At 55.8% G+C, this 18,348-nt stretch overlaps 2 protein-coding genes across 7 annotated transcripts; both read left to right on the top strand.

Annotated features, from left to right (window-relative positions):
- Positions 1-2,358: 2,358 nt before the first annotated feature.
- On the top strand, positions 2,359-14,173 carry LOC127598461 (receptor-type tyrosine-protein phosphatase beta-like). 6 transcript variants are annotated; one of them, XM_052062349.1, is made up of 32 exons: positions 2,359-2,535; positions 3,114-3,791; positions 3,849-3,882; positions 3,997-4,738; positions 5,048-5,321; positions 5,591-5,866; positions 5,961-6,227; positions 6,334-6,600; positions 6,684-6,947; positions 7,021-7,284; positions 7,370-7,633; positions 7,812-8,075; positions 8,156-8,428; positions 8,508-8,771; positions 8,841-9,107; positions 9,316-9,612; positions 9,684-9,974; positions 10,065-10,214; positions 10,288-10,537; positions 10,638-10,732; positions 10,809-10,917; positions 10,995-11,072; positions 11,165-11,185; positions 11,275-11,356; positions 11,779-11,869; positions 12,483-12,559; positions 12,648-12,782; positions 12,871-12,993; positions 13,083-13,246; positions 13,320-13,455; positions 13,554-13,640; positions 13,783-14,173. In XM_052062349.1, exons 1-32 carry the CDS (start codon positions 2,481-2,483, stop codon positions 13,801-13,803), a joined length of 6,660 nt encoding a protein of 2,219 aa, XP_051918309.1. In that variant the 5' UTR covers positions 2,359-2,480; the 3' UTR covers positions 13,804-14,173. The 6 variants fall into 6 exon arrangements, with proteins under 6 accessions (XP_051918309.1, XP_051918308.1, XP_051918307.1 ...); XM_052062348.1 differs by having other exon boundaries at positions 3,114-3,882; XM_052062347.1 differs by having other exon boundaries at positions 3,849-4,738.
- A 138-nt stretch (positions 14,174-14,311) lies between these two features.
- frs2a (fibroblast growth factor receptor substrate 2a) lies at positions 14,312-18,310 on the top strand. The gene is made up of 6 exons (XM_052062350.1): positions 14,312-14,847; positions 16,152-16,250; positions 16,316-16,412; positions 16,483-16,669; positions 16,801-16,938; positions 17,012-18,310. The coding sequence occupies exons 3-6, from the start codon at positions 16,344-16,346 to the stop codon at positions 18,166-18,168; spliced, it is 1,551 nt and encodes a 516-aa protein (XP_051918310.1). The 5' UTR covers positions 14,312-14,847; positions 16,152-16,250; positions 16,316-16,343; the 3' UTR covers positions 18,169-18,310.
- Positions 18,311-18,348: the final 38 nt, after the last annotated feature.

Here is an 18,348-nt window from a genome sequence, read left to right on the forward strand (position 1 = left end):
ACATTACATCCATCCATCCATCCATCCATCCATCCATCATCTACCGCTTATCCGGGGCCGGGTCGCGGGGGCAACGGCTTTAGCAGGGAAGCCCAAACTTCCTTCTCCCCAGCCACTTCTTCCAGCTCTCCCCGGGGGATCCCGAGTCGTTCCCAGGCCAGCTGGGTGACATAGTCTCTCCAGCGTGTCCTGGGTCTTCCTCGGGGTCTCCTCCCGAAGGGACATGCCCGGAACACCTCACCAGGGAGGCGCTCAGGAGGCATCCGAATCAGATGCCCAAGCCACCTCATCTGGCTCCTCTCGATGTGGAGGAGAAGCGGCTCGACTCTGAGCCCCTCCCGGATGACCGAGCTTCTCACCTTATCTCTAAGGGAGAGCCCGGACACCCTGCGGAGAAAACTCATTTCGGCCGCTTGTATCCGGGATCTCGTTCTTTCGGTCTACACGAGTACACGTATTTATTAAAAACAAAAAAACTATCAATTTTGTAATGACCCGCCGCCTTTCAGCAATCAGGTCATATAAATCGTCAAAATAGCTTTTTTACCAGCTGAAAAGCTTTTTATCCAGACTGCTTAAACCAGACCGGGAGAAACGTATCTCGCTTTTATGTCTGTTAGACTTGGACGATCTTCTGACTGGACTCTGCAGCTCGGGGTCTGAGCACAACTAAGAGATCAGAACGTCAGAACTCCAGTCCAAAAGGATTTCCAGTGGCTCCCAGTCAGCTGGAGAATACATTTTTTTTCTGCTACTGGTCTATAATACAACAAAGAAATTGCTCATTGAATTGAAATCAAGTGGGGCACAGTTCAAAGCAAACATGGTGAGGCGGCGTTTAGCTGTTCTGCTGCACGCAAATATGCACTGAAGACACAGAAGTGGGGTCCGCCCTGCAAAAAAAACGTTTTTTAAGCATTTTTGAACTCATTCATTCATTCATTCATTCATCTTCCGAGCCGCTTGATCCTCACTAGGGTCGCGGGGGGGTGCTGGAGCCTATCCCAGCTGTCTCAGGGAAGTAGGCGGGGCCACCCTGAATCGGTTGCCAGCCAATCGCAGGGCACACACAGACAAACAGCCATTCGTGCTCACACCCACACCTAGGGACAATTTTTGGGTGTTCCATCAGCCCGCCGCGCATGTTTTTGGAATGTGGGAGGAAACCGGAGCACCCGGAGAAAACCCACGCAGGCCCGGGGAGAACATGCAAACTCCACACAGGGAGGCCGGAGCTGGAATCGAACCCGGTACCTCTGCACTGTGAAGCCGACGTGCTAACCACTGGACTACCGGGCGCTTGGGAAATTATCCAATTAAATTCGGGTGATCTATTTGGAATGTGGGAGGAAACCGGAGCACCCGGAGAAAACCCACGCAGGCCCGGGGAGAACATGCAAACTCCACACAGGGAGGCCGGAGCTGGAATCGAACCCGGTACCTCTGCACTGTGAAGCCGACGTGCTAACCACTGGACTACCGAGCACTTGGGAAATTATCCAATTAAATTCGGGTGATCTATTTGGAATGTGGGAGGAAACCGGAGCACCCGGAGAAAACCCACGCAGGCCCGGGGACAACATGCAAACTCCACACAGGGAGGCCGGAGGCTGGAATCGAACCTGGTACCTCTGCACTGTGAAGCCGACGTGCTAACCACTGGACTACCGGGCGCTTGGGAAATTATCCAATTAAATTCGGGTGATCTATTTGGAATGTGGGAGGAAACCGGAGCACCCGGAGAAAACCCACGCAGGCCCGGGGAGAACATGCAAACTCCACACAGGGAGGCCGGAGGCTGGAATCGAACCCGGTACCTCTGCACTGTGAAGCCGACGTGCTAACCACTGGAGTACCGGGCGCTTGGGAAATTATCCAATTAAATTCGGGTGATCTATTTGGAATGTGGGAGGAAACCGGAGCACCCGTAGAAAACCCACGCAGGCCCCGGGACAACATGCAAACTCCACACAGGGAGGCCGGAGCTGGAATCGAACCCGGTACCTCTGCACTGTGAAGCCGACGTCCTAACCACTGGACTACCGGGCCGCCCAGCATTTTTGAACTTTTATTTCTTTACTTTTAAATGTTTGTCTTCCTTTGTCGCCGTCCTTCGAATGAGTAACCCCCCCCCCCCCCTCCCATCCGCCACCTCTTGCCAATTAAACTTCATGGATACATTCGACATCTTTGACAATTCTACTTTAGCCATCGGGGTTTGGTGTTTGGAATCGTCGACGTGCTTTCTTTGCCGCGTGAGCCTGAGAGGTGTTCCGTGGAATTTCCTGGCGTGTAAAACGTGTGCGCAGAAGAATTGAATTGAAGGAAACGTCGCCGCTTTGCCTTTTTCCTGTCCGGGGCCCGCCGCCCGTGACGAGAGGAGACGCTCGCTCGACTTGCTCACTTTGCCTTTCCAACTTGTGCGGACGGGAGAACGTGCGTGCGTGCGCGCAGCATGAGCGGCGGCGGCGGCGGCCAACATGGACGCGCTTCTACTTTTGTGGTTGATGGCGATTTATGGGATGTCTGTTGCTCGTGAGTATTCGATGCGTTTTCCTCGTCTTCGTCAAGGGTGTTCACTTCCGTTTGCTGGCGGGACTGATTAGCAATCGAAGCTGTCTCGTGGACTGCCCGTCGAGAATGTTCCATGTTACATGGATTTGTCCAACTGGCCCCCCCCCCCCCGACCCCCGGGGGCCACATTTGACCCGCGGCCTTATTTTCAGCGACCGCGCTCCCCCAAATTGAGCCGCTATTACTCTTACCAAATTGGTTCTTTTCAATTGGGCAGAATATCTGTTGTCATTTTGTTCCCTGTTTGTATTACATGGCAGTTTTTTTTCCCCACTAAATCGCTGATAATATTTATATTTTACTCAATTTGGCTTCAAAAATTGAGATCCAAATAATGAAAAAGCAGGGCAAAATTGTGATGACCTAAGATTTGATCAGGCCCTCTTCCGCTACGATGAAAACTAGTCGGTGTGACAGGCCCTGCGAGAGGACCACGGCGCGCTTTCAACTCATTATTTTTCCTCGTTTGTTATGTTTTTTTCAACTTTTTCAAAATGAGCATGTTTTATGAAAATTATTTTTGTTTTTCTTGCATTCAGACCAAAGTTCAACCTTCAGTCCTTCCTCAAGGACACAAGAAAGTTCAGAGGTGACAAGGTCAACTTTAAGGTCACCAATTGCGTCAGCATCCCAACAGGTGACCTTTGCCCTCTCGTCAACACCGAGGTCAGCTGGGACGCCTGAGCGCCCAAACATTACTCCGCCTCCGTCCACGTCTGACTGGCAGCAAACATCAAAAACGATCATGTCGGAAACTTCACCTTGGGTCCCATCCGATTGGCCGGAAATATCAAAAACTGTAAAATCCAAGACCCCGCCGTCGGTCACATCTGAATGGTCGCAAACATCAAAGACAATGACATCCAAGACTCCACCCACGGACTCCTCTGACTGGCAGCAAACTTCGAAGTGGATAACGTCAAAGACTTTGCTTTCAGCAACATCTGATTGGCCAGAAACATCTAAAACGCAAATGTCAGAGACTTCAGCTTTGGTCACGTCTGATTGGCCACAAACATCAAAGAGGATAACATCGGAGACTTTGCCTTCGGCCGCATCTGATTGGCCACAAAAATCTAAGACGATAATGTCAGAAACTCCGCCTCCAGCCAGCTCTGATTGGCCGCAAACATCTAAGATGATAATGTCAGAGACTCCGCCTCCGGACGGCTCTGATTGGCCGCAAACATCTAAGATGAAAATGTCAGAGACTCCGCCTCCGGCCCGCTCTGATTGGCCGCAAACTTCCCGGACGATAATGTCAGAGGCTCCACTTCCGGCCGCATCTGATTGGCCACAGACGTCAAAGACTATAATGTCAGAGACTCCGCCTCCGGCCGGCTCTGATTGGCCACAAACATCTAAGATGATAATGTCAGAGACTCCGCCTCCAGCGCGCTCTGATTGGCCGCAAACTTCCCGGACGATAATGTCAGAGGCTCCGCTTCCGGCTGTGTCCGATTGGACGCAGACGTCAGAGACGATAACACCAGAGACTCCGCCTTCACCCCACTCCGATAGGCCGCAAACGTCAAAGATGATAATGTGGGAGTCTCTGCCTTCAGCTAAGACGATAACATCCAAGACTCTCCCTTCAGTCATGTCTGATTGGCCGACAACCCCGGAGAGTCCGTCTCCCGGTGGGTCTGACTGGCCGCGAAACGCCACGGCGATAACATCGGACACTCCACCACAGGCCGCGTCTGATTGGTCGCAAACGTCAAAGACGCAGCCGGCACCGTTCAGCTTGACTGACAGGCCGGTCGCGACGGTCTCGACTCCTCCCGCCGCACTTGCCGCAACTGGCGCCACCACCTCCGTTGTCACAAATGTTGCCGTTCACACCAGCGGGTCCACCTCCCTGGCCGGCAGCACGATTGGCTCTACTTCCACCGCCGTGGCCGCATCCAGTCCCGCCTGGACCTGGGCCAGCACTTCTGCCTCCCTTGCATTCGGCACTCCCGGCCTTCCTCTGACCTCTAACCCCATCTCCACTCCCACCACCTCGCCCACCTCCGCTTCCGCCCCCGTTCTGTCCACTCCCGCGAGTAGGGCTCCAACAACATCGGTAGCTCCGCCCACAAGCCCAGCAGGCAATGTGCTGGCAATGGTTGCCATGACAATGAGCAGTCCTTCAGCAACTGAGCCAAAGGTCAACTCGCCTGTAAGTTGAGCAACCTTTCCTTTCCTATCGCCGCATCCTGGCCACTCGCCTCTCGACAGATTTTTGTTTTGGAATCCAACCTCTGTCTCTTGAAAAGCTGACCTATCCTATTTACCGGTTTCGGGTTCAGGTTTTAGACCCGTTGAAAAGTAATTGCTTTGCTGCCATCTCACTAGGTTGAGGAAACAGTTAAGGAGCTTCACTTTGAGTGTTGTACTCTGCTGCCATCTAGTGGCATCGGCAGGAAATTACACACAGTTTTATTTTCTATTCCCCATCGCATGTGTGTATGTGTGCGTGACGTTGCAGAATCGGCCCAGCTGCTCGGTAACCTTCACACAGGTCCACGTCGGTGTGAATCGTGCACTGCTGACCTTCAGTTCGGAAACCTTGTGCGGCAACTTCACGGCAGCCGCGTCGGCCACGCTTGGCAACCACCTGAGGGTTAGCGAGTGCCAGCCGGTGGCAGTGACCGCTCGAAACTTTACCTGCGCCATCACGCAACTGCGGGCGGGAACGGCGTACCACGTCAGCATCGCCTCGGCCATCAACGGACCACCGGCACGAGTGGAGGTGCACACGGGTAAGGGCTCACATCACCCTCGAGTCACCTGACCTTCAAGTCACCTTCGGTGTCACGGTTTAAATCGTCTTTCGGGATCGAATGAAGCTAAGCTGCGAGTCTGTTTTTATAATGTGGGAAGGGGTAAGATACTTAAGCTGGGGGGACAACATGCCAAGTCCATCCAGGGCGGTGGACTACCACCTGAGGCCACCTGAGGCCGGTAGAAACAATGTTAGCGTAGTGAGCAAACGTTTATCGTGGTTGTTGTTGTTTTTGGGCCGTTTCAGTTCCTGATGGGGTGTCGGCATTGTCCGCCGCCTCGCTTTCTGACGGCAGCGCCTTGCGTCTCCACTGGATGCCCCCTACTGGCGCCTGGGAGAAGTACAGTGTGTTGTTGCGCAACGGCTCGTCGGTTCTGGTCAATGACAGCATCGGGAAACTGAGCCGGAGCTACGTATTTTCCGCCAAGGATCTGGGCCTGGTGCCGGGTCGGGTCTACGGCGCCGAGGTCACGGTGCGCAGCGGTGCGCTGGCTAACACCGCCCGCTGCCGAGCACAACTGGGTGGGTTTACGTTCAGTTCTTTGACACGCGCGGTGACCTCTTCTGTTCTGGCGTTTCCGGACGTCCTGTTTCTGAAATCATTTTTGCTCCTCAGCGCCCGGGCTAGTCCAGCAGCTACGCGTCTATCGTGCCGCGGAGACCGCCGTGCACCTCCAGTGGCAGTCGCCGCGGGGCGAGTGGGACGGCTTCAAGGCCGTCATCCGAGGAGCTCGGCCCAATTCGCCTGCGGTTCAAAACCTCCTTCCCCGAGAGGCCACCGGGTGTTCCTTTGGCGAGCTCACCCCAGGCCAGCCGTACACCGTCACTGTGACCACCATCAGCGGCAACCTGAGTAGCTCCGCTTCCGTCAACACGTGGACCAGTAAGATTTGTAGACCAACTGACTCTTGGCATCTTAGTGCTCGGATGTTTGTCTGTCGAGATGTGCCTTGTGGTTGACTGGTGACTCGTGTCCCACCGCCCCTCAGCTCCGTCTCAGGTGACCGGGCTGCAGGTTGGCAATTCGGGGAGTACCGAAAGCCTCTCGGCTCAGTGGGAGCAGGCTAGCGGAGACGTAGACCTGTACCTCGTCCTGCTTATCCACGAGGGCAGCGTCATCAAGAACCAGAGCGTGCCGGCGGATGCTTTCGGCCTGAGTTTCCGTGACCTCAGGCCCGGCGCCCTCTACAGGGTGGTGGTGACATCAGTCCGAGCGGGACGCCCATCCCGGCAGACGGTGGCCGAGGGACGCACCGGTAACACCGTCACTCTTGATGACACAAACGCAATGGAGATGTTTTCAACTTGGTGCGGATCTACTCGTTCAACCCCTTTTTAGTACCCGCCGCCGTTGGTGAGGTCGCCGTCAGCAACAACGGGCGCACGGACTTCCTTAGCGTGTCGTGGCGTCCTGCTTTGGGGGAGGTGGACAGTTACCTGGTGGCCCTGAGGGACCGAGACAAGACACTTCACACGCTGGTTGTCTCCAAATCCAGTCACCAGTGCGTTTTTAGCTCCCTTGTCTCCGGACGCCTCTACAACATCTCCGTCGCCACTTGCAGCGGAACCTTCCAGAACCACACCTCCGTCCTGGAGAGGACGCGTGAGTGCAGCAAATAGAACGCCGATGAGGCTCTGACAGTGAGTTCGTACTTTGAATGTTCGTCATTGCTCAGAGCCTTCGAAGGTCCAGAACCCGACGGCGATACACGGCGCCCGTGATGACTTCCTGAAGGTGTACTGGCGTCCCGCCTCCGGAGACTTTGACTTCTACCACGTTGCCATCAAGCACAACAACGCGGTGCTCCAGAACCAGACGGTGTCCGGGATGCGTAACGAGTGCGTCTTTCACGGCCTGGTCCCCGGACGACTCTACACGGTCGTGGTCGCCACCTGGAGCGGCAACTATGAGGCCAGCGCCTCCACCCACGGTCGCACCTGTCGGTGTCTCGCGTCTGATGCCGCATTTGCAAAACGTTCGATCGAGAGCGAGAACTGAGCAGACGTTTCGATTCTTTTGTCCAGTCCCGGCGGCGGTGCGTTCCTTGCACGTCGCCCGTCGGACCTCCCAGAAACTTTGGGTGGAATGGACGGCGGCCCCGGGCGATGTGGACCACTACGAGGTGCAGCTGCTGTTCAATGACATGAAGGTGTTCCCTCCGCTCACCCTGGGAGACGACAGGGGCGAGTGCCTGGTGTCCTCTCTCACGCCTGGACGACTCTACAAGGTCTTGGTGTCCACCTTCAGCGGACCCAATCAGAGGACCCAGTTCATCGAGGGCCGTACAGGTGGAACGCAATACTGGCTTTATTTTTGTGACCGGGGTCAAGCCAGCACCCTAACCCTAACCCCAACCCTAACCCCAACCCTAACCCTAACCCTAACCCTAACCTCTGGCGTAGTTGTGCGAGAAGTTTATGGGCCAGGATAAGGAAACGGGCGGTCTGATGGTGGTTTCCGGTTTAGTTCCCAGCCAGGTGAAGAACATCCAAGTGAGCAACGGTGGTGACAGCAGCAGTTTGACTGTGAGCTGGACCCCGGGCCAAGGCGACGTGGACCGATACGAGGTGGTTCTGTACAAACAGAACCACCGGTTGGACACGCGGCCCGTGCTCAGACGTCAGAATCAGGTTACGTTCGGCTCGCTTCAGCCGGGTCAGCTGTACGACGTGACGGTTCAGGCGTTCAGCGGCGACCTCTCCAGCAATCAAACGGCCAGCGGACGCACGGGTGAAGATCTGGTCCTAGCGGTCGTGCGGCTTTGCTATCGCTCGCTCTCTGAAGCGGACCGCTCGGTGTGCTCTGCTCAGTCCCGTCGGCGGTAACGGCGCTGCGGGTGGAGAACCCGGTCGGTACCGGCAGCTTGCAAGTGACTTGGCGGGAAGCCGCGGGCGTGTCGGACGGCTACTTCCTGCAGCTTCTCGATAATAAACCGGGCGCCGTCCTCGCCAACGCCACGCTGACTGCCGCCGTCACGCAACACACGTTTGACGGTCTCAGCCCAGGAAGACAGTACAACGTCCTGGTCCGGACCACCAGCGGGGGAGTCCAAAGCCTCGGCGTCGCCGCCCAGGCTCGCACAAGTGAGACTCGTCCGTTTCCGTCAAGCGTGATACGACGAGGCGCGTGCCGACGACACGACCCGCTTCCCGTTCCCGTCAGGTCCGGCAGCCGCCACCCAGCTGTCAATCCGAAGCAACACCAGCACCGGTCTGTCCTTCTGCTGGTCCCGGCCAGCGGGTGACTTGGACTCGTACGATGTTCTCCTGTACGGCGCGGACGAGGTTCTGCGAGAACGGCGCCGGCTCGGGCCATCCAGCCTGGACTGCTCGTTCCGAGGACTGACGCCCGGTTCGGCTTACAAGATGGTGGTCGTCACTCGCAGTGGAGACTTGAGCAACAGCTCCGTCATTTGGGCCGGCACAGGTCAGCGCACGTTTCAGACATAGGGCGACGCCACATCCTGACGCGCCGATGCCTTGTCTCCCCCGTCAGTCCCGTCCGCCGTCACATCTCTCCGCGCCGAGGCCGGCGACGGTTGCGACCGCCTGCGAGCGTCGTGGCAGCGGTGCCAGGGCGGTGTGTCCGGGTACCGGCTTTCGCTGTCCGCCCCCGACGGCTCGCTACGGGCTCGGGAGCGGCTGGGGCCGGAGGTCACAGAGTTCATTTTCAGTGGCCTGACACCGGGTCGACTTTATCGCGTGGAAGTCCTGAGCCTCAGCGGAGATCTCGCCAACGCCGCCAGCGTGCACGCGAGGACAGGTCAGAACCCACACTCACGATCCTTCGCCATCATCGCGGGGCCAAATGGTGGTAGGTCCATCAATGTGGGTTTGCGCGGGAGCTCCTGAGGCACAAAGTCTCTGGAGTGTCGACACGGAGCCCGCCTCGCTCGGAGCGACTGACTAACTGGTCTGAACTCTCAGTCCGAACTGCATCGGGGTCAACTATGCCGTGTCGTGCCTCTCAGCTCCCAAACCGCCGAGCTCATTCCTGTTTGGAGGAGTAACCAACACGTCTCTGGAGATCACCTGGACCGCCCCGGCGGACTCCGACTACGATGACTTCGACGTACGCTGGACGCCGCCCGACCGCGGCTCTGTCGTCAACCCGTACGAGAATCGCCGGTCCGGCAGTCGCATCGTGAGGGGGATGTTCCCCGGACGCCTCTACAACTTCACCTTACGCACCGTCAGCGGAGCCTCGCAGGCCGGGGACGGGGCCCCGCCCTCCTACAGCCTGCCCATCCGGCGCAGCATCCGCACCAGTGGGTGGCGTCACGGGACGGGATTGAAGTTTTCAGGACGGAGTACCCGACTAGCCGCCGTGTTTCCGCAGAGCCGTCCCCCGTCGTCGGCCTCCATTGCCGCCCTCAGAGCTCCACCTCCATTTCCTGCTCCTGGGCGCCCCCGGAAGCCGACTTTGACTCCTACACCGTCGAGTGCCTGCACGAGGACTCGCAGAGTCTGGTCTACTCGCGCCGCTCGGGCCGGCGGGCGGACGGGCGCCCGGCCGCGTACGTCATCGACCTGCTGGAGCCTCACAAGCGCTACACCGTCTGCGTCAAAGTCATCTCGGACACCAGCGCCAGCGAGGCGGCGCGGGACAGCGTGGTCACCATGATCGACCGTAAGTACGCGACGGCAAACTGTCCCAGTCCTATTTGAGGGTGGCTTTTCTCCGGGTACTTTGTCACGAATAGTCCCGCCCTGCGTTCAGGACCCCCGGTGCCGCCGGTCAGCACGCGGGTGGACGCCGTGTCGGCGTTGGCCACCGAGTCGTCCATCCTGTTCCACTTCAACTGCAGCTGGTTCAGCGACGTCAACGGCGCCGTCAAATTCTTCAGCGTCGTCGTCACAGAGTCCAAAGGTAGGAAACGCACGGCGTTTTTTAAAAATTCAATTAGCGGGACCCCTTTAGCGATCGTTCCGTGTGTGTGTAGGTGAAGACAGCGTTTTTCCCGAACAGCGCCACCCTCTGCCCTCGTACGCCGACTACATGTCCAACGCATCCATCAAGTCATACCAGACATCTTTGTTCGCCGGCGGCAGCCCCGCCGAAACCTGCGCTTATGACATCACTGTGGGGGCGGGGTCAGACACCCTGGGCGGGGCATGTGACCACCCGCGCGCACGCCACAAGCACCAGCAACACTTCTGTGACGGACCGCTTAAACCCACAACCGCTTACAGGTGCCCACATGACATCACCCCTACCCCCCCCGCCCCCCCCTCGGGGCGATGACGTGTGAATCCAACGATGCGAGCGGTCGCTGTGCTTGTTGTGCTTCAGGCTGAGCGTGCGAGCGTTCACGCAAGTGTCCGACGGTGTTTCGCCGCCTCTCTACGCCGACACCTTCCTGTCGCTTCCCGTGCGCACCGCAACAGGTGAGGAAAGTTGGGGGGGGCCGCCCGCGCTGGCGACTGTCCGCTGAGTCCCGCCCCCTTCCCGTCCCGTCCGCAGACCCCGCCGGCGGCCTCGTGGGAGGAATCGGCGCCGGCGTCTTCGTGATGGTTGCCGTGGCAACCCTGGCGGCGCTCATCCTCTACAGACGAAACGCACGACCGAAAACGTAAGGCGGCTTTTGTGCGGGTGTGCGTGACTTCTTGTGCTGCTTGCTCTCACGCTTTCCCATATGTGTGTTAAAAGTGTCGAGGAGAGCATGTCAGTCAACATGTGTGTGAGGAGCGAGCGAGCTTTGCCGAGAGGTCACCTGGGGGTCAGAGGGTGAGGTCACATGACAACTAACACACCCGCACGCAAATGACATCGTACGAGTGCGTCACCAACTCTGGTTTTTCTTCTTCTTCCCATCTCAGGAAGCGCCGTCACATAACAAGGTACCAAAATTACAATCGTGGTTCGGGGGTGGGGGGGGGTTGTAAATCCCCCCCCCCACCCCCCATAGTTTTTGTCGTTCTTCTTTCAGCCCCATCAACGTGGCCGACTTTGAACGTCACTACAACAAACTGCAGGCCGACGCCCACTTCCTACTTTCGGAGCAGTATGAGGTGACGCTCGGCTTCTTTGCCACCTTCTTCTCCCGCATATTTTCCAAAAAAGACGGCGATCCAAAGCAAACTCCTGCTCAGTACGAATGATCTGATTGTCGAGCCGTCTAATAGGGGGGGGGTTGCAGGGGGTTGCGATTAAGGTGGTGTGGGTAAGGAGAGCTGCAGAAAGCTGCTGTAGGCCACGACTCACATTCAGATGCTCACATCGCGCTCATTTTTAAAAAAAATTGCAAATGTATAATTCCCAAAAGTGACCCCCCCCCACTCCACCCCAATTCATTTCAATGGGCAAAATGGAGTGAGATGAATTCTCAGCTCGCTGACCCAAAGGAATCAAACTCCTTAAATCAAAGTCGCCCGTCCTGTGACGCATTTTGTCAACGTGTTTCAAAGTTTTATTATTTTTTTTCCCCGCTCAGAGTTTGAAGGACGTGGGCCGCAACCAGACCAGCGACGCCGCTCTGCTGCCCGAGAACCGCGGCAAGAACCGATACAACAACATTCTACCCTGTGAGGCGCGCACACACACACACACACACACACCTTACATGACTTTTTATTTCTTCAAACTTTGAAATTGTAGTCATAACATTACAGTGATGAGAAAAAAAACAGTATTAGGAGGGCTAAAATGTCTGCAAGCGTAACAATACGCCATGTCCATCTGTTGAGAATATTCAAGCTATATGGTACCAGCCTGGCGGGTACAAAAATTGCAAATACACTGACTGAAGCTAGATGTTTTACATGCATATAATTATCAAAATTTTAAAAGGTAATGTCTTATATATTGATAATGTTAAATAAAAATAAAAATAAAACGGGAGACTAAAAAAGTTACACACACACGCGCGCGCGCGCACGTCGTGGTAAGTTCCTGCTTCTCATTTCCCGCTCATTTTTAAGTGGTGCAGCGCACTAAAGGGTCCGACGAGAATGTTAAATCACGAACTTTGGTTCCACTTTTCGCATCGGCGACTCGGCGCGACTGCGTAATCTACGTTCGGAGGGGGGGGGGGGGGGCCCAGAATCAGTGCTACAGGGGCACTGGCCCCCGTTGGCCCTCCCCCAGAACCGCCACTGGAGCACACGCGTGTGCGTCACGTCCAATTTGTGTTCGCAGACGACTCGACCAGAGTCAAGTTATCGTACGTGGATGACGACCTCTCCTCCGACTACATCAACGCCAGTTACATACCTGTGAGACTCTCTCGTTCGCTCTCACACACACACACTCACACACACACTCACAGGACAAAATTGGCGTGTGTTCAATTCGTCGTCACAGGGCAACAATTCCCGCCGCGAGTACATCGCCACCCAGGGTCCGCTGCCGGGAACCAAAGACGATTTCTGGAAAATGGCCTGGGAGCAAAACGCCCGCAACGTGGTCATGCTCACGCAGTGTGTGGAGAAAGGACGCGTGCGTATCCCGCAAAAGCCGAGTAGCGGTATAGGCGGAGCGGCGGCGGGGGAGAATTAACGGCGTGTTTGGCGCTTTGGGCCGTCAGGTGAAGTGCGACCGCTACTGGCCGGCGGAGCGAGAGCCCCTTTACTACGGCGACCTCATCGTCCACATGACCTCCGAGTCGGTGCTGCCCGAGTGGACCATCCGAGAATTCAACGTGTGCAGCGTAAGACCTTTTAGATAAGATAAGGGAAATTTAAGGTCGTAAGGTCGCGACCCGGGGGGTCAAAAGGTGCGCTCGCGTGTGCCCGACAGGAGGACGACGTGCGGCACGTTCGCACGCTTCGCCACTTCCACTTCACCGTGTGGCCCGATCACGGCGTTCCTGACGGCACGCAGTCGCTGGTCCACTTTGTCAGAACCGTCAGAGACTTTGTCAACAGAAGTCCCGCCGGCGGTCCCACCATCGTGCACTGCAGGTACGAGCCACGCGGCCGCCGAGCGCTCCCGAAGGTAAAAGCCGCTCCACGCGCTTGTGTTTCCTTCCGTCAGCGCGGGCGTGGGCCGAACGGGCACTTTCGTGGCACTGGACCGGCTCCTGCAGCAGTTGGACACCTCGGACGCGCTGGACGTTTACGGCTGCGTTTGGCAACTGCGCATGCACCGCTCGCACATGCTGCAGACCGAGGTGCGTGTCGTCTTCCTGACCCGAAACGCCAGCCGCGTCCCCCCCCCCCCCCCCCGCGCGTTCTCCTCACGGCTCCGTTCCCGTGTGTGCGCGTGCAGAGGCAGTACGCGTTCGTGCATCAGTGCATCAGCGACGTGCTGCGAGCGAGGAGCTTGATCGTGTACGAAAACGTCAGCTTGAGCCAGGTCAGTTGGATTTTTTTGCTCTTGTTGTTTTCATATTGTTTTTTTTTTGCATAAAAATTGCTTCTGGTTCGGCTGTTTGAGTTGTATATTTGCATTGTTGTTTTTGCTTATTTGTGAATATTCTGCTGCTGTGTGTCCTCAGACGCTGAACGGGCGACCTTAAGGTCATAAGACCCACCAGTGACGTCAGCGAAAGAGAAGTCTGGAGGACAGGCGTATAAATCTGACGTCATCCAATCGATGACATGCGGTTTATATCGCTTGGCGTATTTTGTGCCCGATGATTTTGCACATTGCTGTTAAAAGGTGTACAGTATAGTCATTTACTGCATCACACTGCATGAGTCTATATTATATGACATTATTGTTTTTAATGTATATTTGTCGAACGTTTAGGGTCGGGATAAAATGTTTAAGTTTCGATCTTTTTCAGCCAATTTATTGTTGCTTAGAGCACATCAACATACTGTTCGTGGTTGTGTATTTGAGTGCGCAGAATTCATAATGAATGCATATTAAATGTGCGTAAAGAAGACGTCGTTTTCGAAATGTGTACATGCGCAGGTGGTAGCAGGCAGCTGGTTGGCTACTTGCTGCTTGCTCGGGACTGCTTCACCCGTGGTTGGTTTAGGTGGTGTTTGGCAGGCGAGTGATTGGCTAGCCTGCTTTTTGCTGGCTCGTGATTGGCTGGCTGGCTCAAGGCTGGATTTTGACTGGTCAACTCCTGCTGAGTGGAAGTTTTGGGGCAACTTTGAGCCCACGGTCGAGCTAGCTAGCGAGCTTAGCAGGGTAGCAGCGACAGTGGAGAGGCCAGCAAACTTTCTCTTTCTTTTTGTTTTTTCTTTTTTTTTCACCCCACTTACGGCGTCAACGTCGCGCTCGGTTGGCGGCGAAGCGCCGACGCCTCTCGATGGATTCCGGACGCTTTCCGTCGCTTGAGGTCCGCGAAAGCGAGCGTTAGGAAGACTTTGGGACAAAGTTTTGCGGTGTGTTTTTTTTTTTTCTGGTGGAGGAGGAAAGAGAAAGATGGACGCGGCGGCAGATCTCGTGTAGCAAGCGGGGGCTGATTCTGATTCCAATGCTAATGCTAAGGTAACTAGTGCTAATGCTAACGCCGACCGTCCGTCGGAGCTGCTCGGCCGGACGCAGCGCGAGGACTTCCGCCGCTTTTGGAGGGATCCAGTCGGCTTCCAGTTGGTGTCGTCCAGTGAGTTTGCTCGTCTTTCCTTTTCCGACGTTCCTTATTTTTCTCGTTGTTGTGTGCTTGTTGGAATTAGCCTGTTAGCATAGCTGTACGTTAGCCAGAAAGTTAGCCTAGCCGTGCTAACCAAGCAAACTTAATAAGTAGCTGGCATCACAACACAGTTCCCCCCCCCTCAACGAACATCAAACCGACTTCAACGAACTGGTGGACCCTTGTCACATTTTGAAGTCTTTTCAACTTTGTTCGTTATTATTCTTTTGCGGCTTCCGTAAACTACTTTCGTACGTTCGATGCAACGCGAAGGCAAACTGAGGTTAATAATACAATACAATAATACAATAAACAGTAAGACAAATCGGTAATAAAGGCGGTAGAAAGCACCAAACAGTAAAATCAAGAACAAATCTAAGTCATGCTGAGTCCAACGCCAAAGAATATTCTAGATTATTCAGAGATTTAAAAAAAAAATACATCCTGTTTGTAGCAGAACAAATCAAGTATTTTTGATTTTTAAAAAAAAGTAAATTGTCTGTATCACGATTAATCACTGTCTATCGATTAATTGATTAATGTCTGATGATTAATCGTCTCTATTATACTTAATATAAATCTAAGTCATGCTGAGTCCAACGCCAAAGAATATTATAGATTATTCAGAGATTTAAAAAAAAAGTACATCCTGTTTGTAGCAGAACAAATCAAGTATTTTTGATTTTAAAAAAAGTAAATTGTCTGTATCATGATTAATCACTGTCTATCGATTAATTGATTAATATCTGATGATTAATCGTCTCTATTATACTTAATATAAATCTAAGTCATGCTGAGTCCAACGCCAAAGAATATTATAGATTATTCAGAGATTAAAAAAAAATACATCCTGTTTGTAGCAGAACAAATCAAGTATTTTTGATTTAAAAAAAGTACATTGTCTGTATCATGATTAATCACTGTCTATCGATTAATTGATTAATGTCTGATGATTAATCAACTCTATTATACTTAATATTGAGCACTAATTGCGCAAATGCCAATACAGGGGCAACTCTTAATCAATTAACCCCCCCACCCCCACCACCCAAAAAAATTAAATAGAAGGATTAATCCAGTTAAATCCAAAATATGACCGCGTCTTCATTTGAAAATAGAATGTTTGGATTACACTTAGCAACATTTAGCGTAAATTAAACATGAATGCAGACAATTGTCAAATATGTTTTTCCAAAGTAAGCGCGGATGTTTACAAATGTTTCACATGTTCAACGCAAGCCTTTTTGCGTTTTGTCTTCTGGATTTTTAAACTGCAGCTGCTTTGATCTTCATCTTTATCCTCATCCTCATCCTCGCTGTGACAAAGGCTCTCGCGTGCCGACGATTGCGCCGCTAACCATGGAGGAAGACCTTAGGTGAGTCCTCAAGTCCATGATGTCACACGGGGTCGGGTATTCTCACGTTGGTTTTGCCCACGCAGACGAGCTACGTGGGTGCAGTAAGGCATCATGGGTAGTAGCTGTTCAAGCTGTCCAGACAAAGAGTTGATCGCGGATAATCATCAAAGTAAATTCAAGGTGGGTTCATCGCTTGGGGGGGGGTTTGGCCCAAATTGTCGACGTAACGGAGCGCCCCGTCGTTCGGCAGGTGATCAACGTGGACGACGATGGGAACGAGCTGGGCGCCGGCGTGATGGAGCTGACTGTCGGCGAGCTGGTCCTGCACACGCATCGCCGCGACGACGTCAGGTGGCCGTACCTGTGCCTGCGCCGCTACGGCTACGACTCCAACCTCTTCTCCTTTGAGAGCGGCCGCCGCTGCCAGACGGGACAAGGTGAGCGTTGTCGGCTTCCTCCGCAGCACTCGGGGGTCGTTTGTGTGGCGTGGATGCAAATCCCGTATGTGACGGCGGCTCTTGTTGCCTTTGTGTTGTTGTCGTTGTTGTGCGCCGCGTGCGCGACGCAGGCATCTTTGCGTTCAAGTGCGCACGGGCCGAGGAAATCTTCAACATGCTGCAGGAAATCATGCACAGTCACAGCATCAGCGTCGTGGAGGAAGCCGTGCTGGACGCCGGCCACCAGGGGGCGGCGCTCTCGCCTGCGGGTACACGCGTGCACCACAGCAAAGACAGCTCGTCGCGCGACGCCCGGCTAACGCTTGCCCGCGTGCTTTTCAGCCCTGGGGTACTCGGTGCCGACGGTGCCCAACGGCGTGTCGCGGCTTCCGTCGGCGGGCGACGTCCCGTCCCACCCGTCCAGCCGCCACCCGTCGGTGGCCAGCACCCGGCTGCCGTCGGTGGGCGAGGAGTCCACGCACCCCCTGCTGGTGGCCGACGAGAGCGCCGGCGCGCCGCGCGCCGCCGCCGCCGCCCCGGCGCCGCCCGACGAGCGCTGCGACGGCTTTCAGGCGCACACGTACGTGAACACGGCGCGTCTGCCGGAGGAGCCGCCCAGCCCGCCGAGCGGCGCTCCGCCGCTCGAGAGCCCCGCCTCCTCGGAGGCCCGACGACCCCCGAGCCCTCCGCCCCCTCCGCCGGAGCCCCGGGTGCTGCTGGAGCCGCAGGGGGCGCGCTTCGTGCTGGGCCCCACGCCGGTCCAGCGCCGGCTGCGGGAGGCGGGAGAGACTCGAGAGAGCGACGGCGAGGCGGGCGATGCGGGCGCGGCGCCCCACTGCCGCCGCCCGACCCCGCCCACCCCCGATCCGCACAACGCCAACAACTCGGCGCAGCGACGCACGGCGCTGCTGGACTACGAGAACCTGCCGGCGCTGCCGCCCGTGTGGGAGGCGCGCAAGTCCAGCTGGGAGGACGAGGAGGCCGGCGGCGGCGGCGGCGGCGGCGGCGGGCTCAAGACGCCGTCGCTCAACGGCTTCAACCCGCCCCACTGCTGCCCCCTCCCGCTGTCGGCCGCCCCCGAGCCCTCGCACAACTACGTCAACACGGAGAACGTGACGGCGCCGCTGAGCGCCCACCGGCCCGACACGGCTCGGCGCCGCCCCGACGGGCCCACCGTCTTCAACTTTGACTTCCGCCGGGCGGCGGGCGCGGCCGAGCCGCCCAAGACGCTCAACTACATCGAGGTGGAGACGGACAACGGGGGCGGCAACCGGGGCGCCTCGGACGGCAGCGACCCGCACACGCCGCGCACCCCCACCTCGCCGCCGCCGCCGCCCGGCACGCCCACGCGCCGCACCGAGCTCTACGCCCTCATCGACATCGAGCGCACGGCCGCCATGTCCAACCTGCAGAAGGCGCGGCCGCGGGACGACGGCACCTCGCGCAAGACGCGCCACAACAGCACTGAGCTGCCGAGCAAGAGCGCGGCCGCCTTGTGACTTTGTTTCTTCTTCTATGGTACAAATCAGTATTACTGAAGCAAGCATTCCATTCAGCTCTGTTCATGCTGCTCCCAACTTCTGGTACACGACTTTTCTTTTTTTTTTGATTGCGCCACATTAAAAGTATCTTTTCTTTGTAGCTGGCGTCTTGGGATTCCGCTTTTTGCCTCGCACTTT

The sequence above is a fragment of the Hippocampus zosterae genome, chromosome 3 (genome assembly GCF_025434085.1).
Source record: "Hippocampus zosterae strain Florida chromosome 3, ASM2543408v3, whole genome shotgun sequence".
NCBI lineage: Eukaryota > Metazoa > Chordata > Actinopteri > Syngnathiformes > Syngnathidae > Hippocampus > Hippocampus zosterae.

Excerpts from the sequence above, each read along its gene's own strand:
- LOC127598461 (XM_052062344.1), top strand. The coding sequence starts at position 2,481 with ATGGACGCGCTTCTACTTTTGTGGTTGATGGCGATTTATGGGATGTCT. Across the intron at positions 11,357-11,778 it reads TACTTTCGGAGCAGTATGAG|AGTTTGAAGGACGTGGGCCG; the intron begins GTGACGCTCGGC and ends TTCCCCGCTCAG. Across the intron at positions 12,783-12,870 it reads AGTGTGTGGAGAAAGGACGC|GTGAAGTGCGACCGCTACTG; the intron begins GTGCGTATCCCG and ends TTGGGCCGTCAG.
- frs2a (XM_052062350.1), top strand. The coding sequence starts at position 16,344 with ATGGGTAGTAGCTGTTCAAGCTGTCCAGACAAAGAGTTGATCGCGGAT. Across the intron at positions 16,413-16,482 it reads ATCATCAAAGTAAATTCAAG|GTGATCAACGTGGACGACGA; the intron begins GTGGGTTCATCG and ends GTCGTTCGGCAG. Across the intron at positions 16,670-16,800 it reads CCGCTGCCAGACGGGACAAG|GCATCTTTGCGTTCAAGTGC; the intron begins GTGAGCGTTGTC and ends TGCGCGACGCAG.